At 47.2% G+C, this 11,170-nt stretch overlaps 1 protein-coding gene across 1 annotated transcript in view; it reads right to left on the reverse strand.

Annotated features, from left to right (window-relative positions):
* Positions 1 to 11,170, reverse strand: part of LOC134080040 (calcium/calmodulin-dependent protein kinase kinase 1-like) — a 57,509-nt gene that overhangs the window by 15,142 nt on the left and 31,197 nt on the right. Inside the window, exons 3-7 of the mRNA XM_062536250.1 lie at positions 9,971 to 10,018; positions 8,827 to 8,880; positions 3,239 to 3,290; positions 2,695 to 2,828; positions 376 to 412 (exon numbers count right to left, since the gene is read on the reverse strand). Of these exons, the coding sequence (XP_062392234.1) occupies positions 376 to 412; positions 2,695 to 2,828; positions 3,239 to 3,290; positions 8,827 to 8,880; positions 9,971 to 10,018 (325 nt within the window). The remainder of the gene's footprint in view (positions 1 to 375; positions 413 to 2,694; positions 2,829 to 3,238; positions 3,291 to 8,826; positions 8,881 to 9,970; positions 10,019 to 11,170) is intronic.

The raw sequence follows: 11,170 nt of genomic DNA on the forward strand, positions 1-11,170 counted from the left end.
GAACTGCAGTAAAGCCGTGGACACAGCGACCGTATTAATCCCACCATATGAGAGCTGTTTGTTTCAGTAGTACTGCCAGAACTTTCTACAGTATGTGATGTCCCTATATAGCTTACCATTTAAATGTTATTCACTCTTAAGACAAATGTGTTGGAAACAACACAAACTGTGTTGTCCCTATCTGGACACAGAGATGTACAAGCTGTGTTATTTTCAAGCAATGTGTTGGAAAAAACAGACACTGTGTTGTTGTTTTCAACACATTCATTTTAAGAATGTTCTATTGCTATGAAGTTGCCTTGGATAAAAGTGTCTGCCAAATAAATAAATGTATGTAAAACGTAACTGTTGCTGACAGAAAGAGAGCATACGTACCCATGTGCAGTTTGTCCTCGCTCGGGTCATCGAGAACCTGCAACAAATGACACTGTGTAAGGAGGTGATTCTTTTCAACAACAACAGAAAAAGAAAGGCGGTCAGTCGTGTGCCTGTTGACAACAAGCCGAGAGGCGGTCCCACTCGCTCAGACTCCACAAGTGGGTGACCCGAAGGGACGTCAGCCGCTCGACTTTTAATAAGGCGCAAATGGGGCCAGCAGCTAAAAATATGTTGTGCTATAACTGAGCACCAGTGTTTTAATGGAGGCCCAGACTTTCAGGACACACTATGCATGTCAAGGTCTTCTTACAAATAATGTGACTTTAATGTGACAAAGGCTTACAACTTGAGAGTTGTCTCATTTTGCGAGCAAGATGACAATCTCTAATGGAGGACTATTTCTTGACTCCCTGCACTTACTCTTGGCATGGTGATATTTTACATCACGAAAATCACTACAGTTCCCAGAATGCTTTAAAATATCATAACTCCATGTATCTTCCATACATGCACAGTATGTCCATGTATCCATCCATGTACAGTATGCCACCTGCTTCCACTGTGTATGGAGCACTGGAGCAAGCCTGAGCCTTTCATGAGACTGACGTGCTTTATTAATGGAGGTCAGAGGGGGGGCACCACCCAGAGTCCCATTAACACTGACCTCATCAGTGTCATTAGGCCAGCGGCACACGAGAGGCTCAGAGGCTATCAGACCTCCATCTTTCTCTCTCATTCTCTCTCTCTATATTGCATTTTCTCTCTCTCCCTCTCTCCTCCTCTCTCCCTCTCTCACTCTTGCACTTTCTCTCTCTCCCTCTCTCCTCCTCTCTCCCTCCTCTCTCACTCTTGCACTTTCTCTCTCTCCCTCTCTCCTCCTCTCTCACTCTTGCACTTTCTCTCTCTCTCTCTCATCTACTGTACTTAGGCTCCACTAACCATTGCACCTCTCTTGCCCTCTCTCCTTTCCCCCTGATGGCTTTCCCTTCACGGCTAACGCCATTACTTTGAGGCAGCAGGAGAAGGGATCCCGCAGTCAGATTTCCAAGGCTGGAAATGACTGCTAAATGGACCCTGGAGGTGACCGTGGATTGCCCTCTGCATTTCTGATCCGGGTGGACCGTCACCAGATCTACTTCACAAGAGGCCCACAGGTGTTTCACCTACTAGCGCCTTTAGCCAGTTTGTCAAACAGCTCGTTATTGGATCTTAGATCATAAGATAGATTTTAAATAGTCTTTCAAGGAGCCAACCTGACCCTGGGTCTGTTTCTACTGTGCCCAGTGAGCGTGTCAGAAGTCAGTACATTACTCTGAGTGAGTGAGACGGAGGGAGAGGGAGAGTGAGAAAGAGAGAGGGAGAGGGAGAGAGAGAGGGAGAGAGGGAGGAGAGAGGGAGAGAGAGGCAAGACCCCTGGAAGATATCAGCTGATTAGTGTGGCTCTAGTCCAGTGGGGAGAGACTGGGCTGACCATGCAGGCTATCTATGGAACATGACGCACAGGAGAGGACAGGGAGAGCCATCACTTTGTCTACCCACTCAAAGTCAGTAAAACGTAAAACATGTAATGTAGATTTCTTTCATTTTGTCCTTTATTTCCTGTATCCCTGTACAACTGGTGTTTTGGTTCACTCTAGGAGAAATGTCTAGATCAACATAAATGAATAAGTTTGTGTTTAACAGTTTACCAAGTCTCAGTCTGGCATGGTGCTAAAAAGCAAGAACAAAAATAATCAACATATCACAGGGAATAAGGATGTTGAACTATTCTAAATGTCCATGAATTTCTTACATATTTCGCTTCAAATCCTTTCATATTCTTTCTTTATTCCTCCATACTCTTTTTATTATCGTTCTCTGTAGTTTTTGATTGCTTTACTCTGTCTGTCTGTCTGTCTCTCTCTCTCTCTCTCTCTCTCTCTCTCTCCCCCTCTCTGCATTGATGAGGCTTATTACATTTAGGCTGAAGTGATTGAAGCCCCCTCTCCAGCAGCCTTGAGGGGGGGTACAGCGGCAGCTTATTTCTCCCCCCCCCCCCCGACGCAGTCAGTCCAAATCTCTCCATCCCTCTCGTTTCACACTCATCATGTCACAAGCTGCCTCAAGTAGCCGCCGCGCCGCTAACGCTAATGCTTTTTTTTGCCTTGGCGCTGACACACAAACGAAGAATCCTTTGATGTTTTTTTTGGACGAATGTATGAATATTAAAAGCTGACTTGATGAGAAGCTGATTGGCAGTAATGGGTGTGGGGCTGGGGTAGAGAGAGAGGAAGAGAGAGAGAGAGAGGTAGAGAAAGAGAGAGGGCTTAAAGTCACCTCCACCAGCTTGACTATGTTGAGGTGGTCCAGTTTCTTGAGGATGGCGATCTCCTGGTAGACTCGCTCCAATGGGCCCAGAACTTTGGGCTGCTCCCCCTGAGCTGCTTTTGGGCCTCGGGGAGGTGGACGTCCTGGAAACACACACACAGACACACACACACACACACACAGACACACACACACACAGACAGACTCACACACAGACAGACACACAGACAGACACACAGACACACACAAACACACACACACACACACACACACACACACACACACACACACACACACACACACACACACACACACACACACACACACACACACACACACACGGTTTAGTTCAACAAATCCTGTCTCCACTATTTCTGCAAATGAACACTCTGAATCTGACACCCCTTCCACTCCTCTCTCTAGTAAGTGCATGTTGTCTCCATTTACAGAGGATTAACAATATCAGGAGCGGGATTCCGCAAACAAGGCGGATAGCTCAACCCTCCACAATGACAGATGAAGCCATCGCCATGATGAGATTATAGGGACTTACGGGGGAATCCACATTGTTTCATCAGCTTCTTCTTCGACACCACTTTCATTGCCTGCAAATGAAACATGCACATTCAACCACTGCTGTACAACAAGCTGCCTCGGATACGCCATCAAAATGGACTATTGAGGCCAACATTACAGTACATCTCAGTGAAGGGTGACAATGATACAGGAGCTACATCCTACTCCAAAGCCTACCATACCTTCGACATAATAGTTCCTGCTTTCACCACAAAACAAAAATGTTAGCTTTTTATTGCGGAAATGTGGAAGTAATCGAACACTTATGCAAGTAAACATTTTTGTTTTGCCATGCAATTCGTAAGTGACTTTGCCTGTACAGAGTGAACTTTTCAAGTGTGTTGCATAAGCCAGTGACTGACGCGCAGCCTTGGCGTCCTAATCAGGGAAAAGCTTTTAGAAACCTCAATCAAGTGTGGCACCCGACTCATTTTCTCACCCTAATGGACCACTTAAGATTCACACTGCAGCTCAGGAGGGGGTGGGATAGTGTGTGTGTGTGTGTGTGTGTGTGTGTGTGTGTGTGTGTGTGTGTGTGTGTGTGTGTGTGTGTGTGACTGCACAAGAAAATAAGGAAATTGACTGACGGTGGTTGATGTACGAGGGTCCAAATATGCATCAAAAATACATACCCGCATCCAGGGTGAATTTGCCACTACAGTATGAAGAATGTCTCTAATTCTCCGTTTTATTATTATTATTCGCACAAGTCCGGGGCAAATAATTATTCTCTGGGGCAACACGGTGAGTGTTGTCCACCTGCTGATCGTGCAGCACCTGAGTGTCCGAGGGGATCTGTGTGCGAGCGAGCGCCGACGGCGACGGCCTGTCATTAGGCTCTCAAGGAAGATGCTAATGCTAATGCTAATGGGCTGCGCCTGCAGAATACATTTGGGCCGGCTAAACAAAAGGCTCCATTCAAAAAGCTCTGGTCAGCCCTAATGAACGCACGTCGGCAGCGGGGCTCATATTGAATGTCGCTGAGACTGCGGTTTGGCGAACGTGCGCTCTATCCTGTACAGGAATAAACACAGAGCCGACTCTATTTTTTGGTCTGTGTGCATAATCCCTGATCGTTTTTTGGGGCGTCTTAATAACAACGCGGTGAAGGGGATAGGGCCGTTTTTTTGAGACAATCTTTTTCTCTGGCGCCGTGTGACTGCTGTTGCCGTAATGGCAAGTGAAGTCAACTTGAAATATTCATCAAATGGAACTTCGATCAAAAACCAACTTCAAAGACCCTTCTTCACCTTGTTTCACCCTCTCTGAAGAAGGGCTACAGCATTGGAGAGGAGTACAAGTCTTTGTAGATGGCAATCTGGTGATGATGAGGGGAGGAGAGGGTGTGTGTTGGGTTTTTTTCTTTGGAAGGGGGGGGTGTTGTTGTACAGTTTTATGTCCAGAAGATTATGTCAAAAGGCAAAAAGAATGCAGTCCAGGAAAGATCGGCAGTGTCTGAGAGAGCGAGTGAGTGAGAGAGAGAGAGTGAGTGAGAGAGAGAGAGAGAGAAATAAAGAGAGAGAGAAGTGAATCAGTAACACTAGCAGCGTCCATGCAGGCCACCTCCGGAGCGGCTGCGCTGACAGCCCTGTCCCTCGTCAGACTGGCTTTGTGTGAAGCGCCGCTGGCTGCAGGGTAGAAAAATCACCCCCAGCACCTCCTGCAGAGGGGGAGTGGAGAGGAGTGAAGTGGAGGCCATCGCCTCAGAGAGCAGTCAACTGCTGAAGCCAGCTTAGGCACTACCAAGTCATTAGCCATGCAGGGGGGGGGAGGTGAGGACTACTCACGGCCAGCTGGGAATAAGCAAGGAGGGCCTGGTAATTATTACATTAATCCCCCCCGCTTACGAGCGTGGGAGTGGGCGTGTGTGAGAACACATTGTGAGATGTTAGCCTAGGTGCCCGTGTGTGTGTGTGTGTGTGTGGTGGTAGGGCTTGCAAAGAGTAGCCTACTCCAGCACTTGAGCAGTTCTATTAATTGTTGAGTTGTTGCATTAACATCGAACGTGTGCATGACATTCTATAGGTCAGTTTTGAATTCCCATTAGAGTCCTTGGTAAACATCACTACTGATACTGATGATGAGCAAGTTATTTTCATCGGTCAGAAGCTAGCTGACCCATTTAGAGATCCAGCCTCCAATCATACGCTTGAAGAAGATGGAGTAGAAAGCAAGAGAGTTCTAGAACTTAAGAGTAACTTAAGAGCATTTATCTTAGTCTTAAGCTGATACTACTTAGTAAAATAGCTGCACTTGCAGTATAACTGATCAAGGTGCGTAAGGCCCCCACTCTCCGTAGAAACAACAGCTTGTGATGACAATGTAATGACAATAATATTATTGCCGTCATAATGAGAAATTGAGATGTTTTGCTTTCTGGTCAGGGGTACTCAAACGATGTTGTCTTGCATCACCTATTGTGTAACATTAAAGGCAGTGATGGGCAATCAGCTTACAAAATGTAGCTTAAAAGGAGAAATCCGGCAATTTTTCGAATAGATCTTTAAGTCTCGAATTCACCGAGTACAAAAAAACTATTGGTAAAGAGGGGCTCATGAACGTGCCCCCAGAGTGTAGCACTGTAGCTGCCTGGAAACTCTAACTGTTGGCTGCAGTAACTCAAGCTAGGTAGGTTTTGTTTTTTTCGTACCGACAGTACTCGTGACCTCGAGAAACAGATATCTGTATGAAATCTTCTCCATAAAAAATAGATTATAGAGTAGCTTGTAACTTTGCTCACTACATTTTGCCCAGAAAGGGAATCAAAATGTGTTAGCCTGTTAGGTGTCCAAAACATCTCTTTTTGTATGCCTGGATTGTACTTGGGAACAGTTTTAGTGTCAGAGACAGTCAGTGTCGTAGGAACTAATTTCTCCTCACATTACACAATATCTGACCCAATATCTGACCCAATATCTGACACAGCTGTTCATGTTTTAATGACCCGTCACTACCTCATGTTGGTCTGTGAGTGCCCCAACCTGCCCAACAGATAAATATCAGGTGCTGACGCCCCACCAGCCAGGACCCGCAAGTGTTCAACCACTCAGGAGCAACCGCCAGAAGGTCTCCAGCCAATCACCATGGAACCACAGACTCCACCTTCTGGTATTCCCTGCCTCAGGTCAAGCTCAGCCTCGGCAGCAGTACTATGTAGTAGTAGCCTTTTTAACGCCTTTTTTGGACTCCTTGATCCATGTGATGGTTTAATTAAGAGGCTTTAAATGTCAACCATTAACCAACCACCTTTTCCACATATCCACCACTTGAATATGTATACAATGTCCTTATCAACTGTCTCATGTGTTATATTGATCGAGTGTATTTGTGCTGGCTACTCGTGAACCAAATTGCCCCTTTGGGGGCATTAAAGGCAATCCAATCCAATCCAATCCAATCCAATCCAATCCAATCCTGTCTTCTTTCTCTCCTTCTTCCTTCCTTCTGCTCATGCTCAGTCTAATGCCGTAGCTGTGCTTACTGACTGAGTACCAACTGTGGGGCCTGCGAGTCACAGGAGGACTGATGGGGGGGCTGTCTGACTGAGTGAGCTGAGTTGAGTTAGTGCGCATGGGCTGCTGATCTGTGATCTGTGACTGAGCGCAGAGGCACATGGAGCCGGATCGATACAGCATGGCGCGGCCGCGGCTACAGCCCCAGATGGATAGCGGCAGGGGGGGGGAGGCAGAACAGGGACAGCGTGGCGACAGGGAGCCTGCCTGCATGTGTTAGGGGCTTGTCCCCGTGAACATGAACAGAGGGAGGAGGTGACATTTCCGAGCTCATTCCCTTTTTCGAAACTACCTCAGTTATCGATGCTGGAGATGGTACAGGTCAAATTTAAATCCATTTACCTGTCAATGTGAAAACTCTGGTTCTGAAATGTTATGGGATGAAAAACTGGAAGATTGGAAATCCATAAAATGAAATTATAAGTAAGTGGATTTACTAGCTTGGAAAGCCAGCCCAAACCACAAAATTTGAGGTTGGGGAAGTTCGGTCTGGACTTTTTTCCATAGAGAAGCAACTATGTCCAAACCAGAGCGGTTTGAGCCGACTGCACCAATAATGGTTTTGTTGAGCGGGCTGTATCGGTTGAAACAAGCCCCATAGTCACGTCCCAATGAAGCAGTATCAGACTCAAACTCTGACTAGGATGGAGTCTGACTACATGAGGATTGGGGGATCACACTATCAATACTGTGTTGTGAAGTTACCCACAAAGACAGCATAAACACAGACCACAACAGCAGACCAAAGGACAGAGGAGCAGAGGGAGTGGCATTGCAAATGGATCCTTAATCACATTCAGCGTCGTGGACGGCCACTGCTGCTCATTCTCCTGGCAACATCCAACCTCTGTGTGTGTTTGTGTGTGTCTTTCCCCATCCAAACATTTCCAGCATTCAGCAGCCTCTTGTCCTGTGGCCGACTCCCTCTCTGTGCTGGTCTCCAGGGACTGAGGCAGATCTGTTTTAGTGGAGGACGAGGCGGAGAGTGGCAAGGCAGTAATAGAAAACAGCACTCAAAAGGGCTTTGTGTTCAGAGGCCATTTCCCTGTCTCGGTAAACGGCAGAGCCAGAGGAGACAAGGTCCGCTGTGCACCATGTAATCTCACTTAGCATTGACATCACACCTGACCAGGGGGAAAAAAAAACTGACCCACCTATCCGCCCACACACACAACCATAAACACACACACAGACTCACAACACACCACACAAAACACACTGATTCACAATACACTCAGACACACACAACAGACACACACACACACACACACACACAGACACACACACACACACACACACACACACAGACTCACAACACACCACACAAAACACACTGATTCACAATACACTCAGACAAACACAACATAGACACACACACACAGACACACACACACACACACACACACACACACACACACACACACACACACACACACACACACCAACAACAACAACAACAACAACAACAACAAAACACTCCAAGTTACAAAGAACATGAACAAACAAACCCGTTTGGACTTGCCCCGAGAAAAACAAGGATCTCCATCAGGCCATTCAACTCCCACCGGTGGCTCATAATTCCTCTTTAACGAGGCCACTGAGCAGGAGCAGGGGTCTATCAGACGCCTCGCCTTCACAGCCCAGAGACGCAGTTGGCGAGCCAGCCAGTAACCCAGCCTTGGCGAGCCAGCCAGTAACCCAGCCAGCCCCCGCACGACTGTCAGGTCATCACAGACCCCGGGAGTCAGTAACCAAGGCGAGCGTGGTAAACAGCTGACCTAAACAACAGCACGGCGGTCTGGACAGCATGTTCAGTTCCTGTTCCTTCACGCTTCAGCCCTCCGCATCCAGCCAATCACTGAACCACACTTCTCAATTTAATTTTCACTGCAGTGTGTCAAAAAAAAAAAAAAAAAAAAAGACTCTCGCTACGTCAAAGAGCTCTAAGCAACTTCCTTCCACTTCCTCTGCGATCATGCAGGGGGGTGAACCTGACAAGATATCGGCCTAAGTTTAGCCGCAAGAGAGATAATAAATGATTTAAAGGACTTACATAATACTTATCGTCGTCTTCATTGTAGGCTAGTTTCACTACCCCATAGGAGCCCTGCAAGATAAAATAGTAAAGAGATGAGACAGAGACAATAATATACAGTATATATATATATAACAGATCTTTATGTCATTATCACTTTTGCACATTTTCCATTTTCCTGTATATTCCTGTGTGTGGGAGTACAGATCGCACACAGGAGGACAGCTTGCTGGATGCATGCATTATAAAAATCATAAGCTCACGACTGACCGGCCAAATTTTGAATGGAAAATTGGACACAAATGGAGAAATGGCACGCACAGGATGACCGGCTGGCACACAGCAGAGGTACACACACAAGCGTGCATGCAAACACACACATACACACACACACACACACACACTGTGCCTGAGAGCCCCTGAGGTCATAAGCCTTATGGCGGTCACAGGGCTTAAAACCAAAGCCCGTCCGGTTGGTCTCACAGCTTTAATGTTTGATTACAGACCGGTGATGCGGTGGTACACTCCATCATCTCGCTCCCACACACAGACACACCATCTTTAGCACACACACACACACACACACACACACACACACACACCACATGCACACACACACACACACACACAGACACACGTGTGCACACACACATGCACGCACCCACGCACGCATGCACACACACACACACACACACACACGCATATGCGCACACATGTGCGCACACACACACATACACACACACGCACGCATGCACACACACCAACACACAGACACTGCATCTTTAGCATTGCTTTCTTAACAGTCACTGGCAGCTTCAGTCTACAGTCTAACCGTCAGGGTTGATAATCGAGCCTCCACTAGCATAACCACCCCTCAGTCTCACATACACACACACACACACACACACACACACACACATACAAGTGCGCACACACACATGAACATACACACACACACAGCTGCGCATGCACACACATGCACACACACACAACATACAAGTGCGCACGCACAGAACACACAGACACAGAACTCACACACACACACACACACACACACACAGGCGCGCGTGCACACATACAGACACACACACACACAGCCATGCTGGGCTTTCTCAAGCACAACCACCTCATAAATAATGGCCAACCCCGAACACACACTCACCTTGCCGATCTCACTTTGGAGCTTGTACTGGTTCAGCCGCATGCAGTCCTGAGGGGGGAGAGAGAGACAGAGAGAGAGACAGAGAGAGCAAATTTAATGATATCCCCATCACAGTATAAACACACACACATACACACACTGATGCCACAGACACACACACACACACACACACACACTGACACACCACACACACTCACACTCACACACGTCCGCCTGCTCAGTAGTTCTGTCTCCACATACAGGACCTCTTCCACCCATTAATTTGTTCATGTTTTTGCAAACATCACAGGAAATCAGTCGCCATGCGCAGCCATGGGCAACAGTGTTCTTTGATGTACTTGGATGCTCTCATGAATCATCTATCAGTGCTTGCTTCGCTTGGTTGGTGTGTGTGTGTGGAGTGTGTGTGTGTGTGTGGGGGGGGTTTAAACATGTCAGTTTGTTATGGTCCAACATCCAACATGGGAGGACAACCTGTTCCGTCTCAGGGTTATTACAGCAGCTTCACCACATGCGCTGCATCCTGGGCTCAAACTGACACGCTGCTTGTTGTTTATTTCTTTATTTGTTTGTGTCTTAGCAACGATCAGGGCTGCTCGCCATCGTTTGAGAGAGCGCTGGTGACAAAAGAAAGAGGACTCAGGAGCAGACAGGAGCAGATATGGTCTGTAAAAGGCCACAACACTGAACTGCGTTTGATAATAGAGGCCCTGCTTATATGGGTGTGTGTGTGTGTGTGTGTGTGTGTGTGTGTGTCTGTGTGTCTGTGTGTGTGCCCTGTGTGTCTGTTTGCAACTGTTAAATGACGATATTAAATCAAAGCGGCGGACAAAAGTAAGACCCCTTCTTTCAGCACACAGAGAACATACAACCACTCTGAAGTAGGAAGCTTTTTGTGCTCAGTTCTCTTCAGTTTATCTCTAGAGCGCTCGGACACGGCACGGACCACTCTGCATCTGAATGAGCGAGTAGAGTGATTTGCTATCGCTGATTGATGCTTCATAACTGGACGTGTTTGAGAAATGAAACCATGTGCTGGGAGAGGGGGAGGAAGAGAGGCAGGCGGCAGAGGAGACGGCTGAAGAGGAGGGAAAGAAAGAGAGAGAGAGAGGGAGAGAGAGAGGCTGCGCTGGAAGAAGAGGACAGAAGGGAGATGAACAGAACAGGAGAGGAGAGAGGAGATGAGAAGACAGAAGAAAA

This window comes from Sardina pilchardus, chromosome 5, assembly GCF_963854185.1.
Source record: "Sardina pilchardus chromosome 5, fSarPil1.1, whole genome shotgun sequence".
Lineage (NCBI taxonomy): Eukaryota > Metazoa > Chordata > Actinopteri > Clupeiformes > Clupeidae > Sardina > Sardina pilchardus.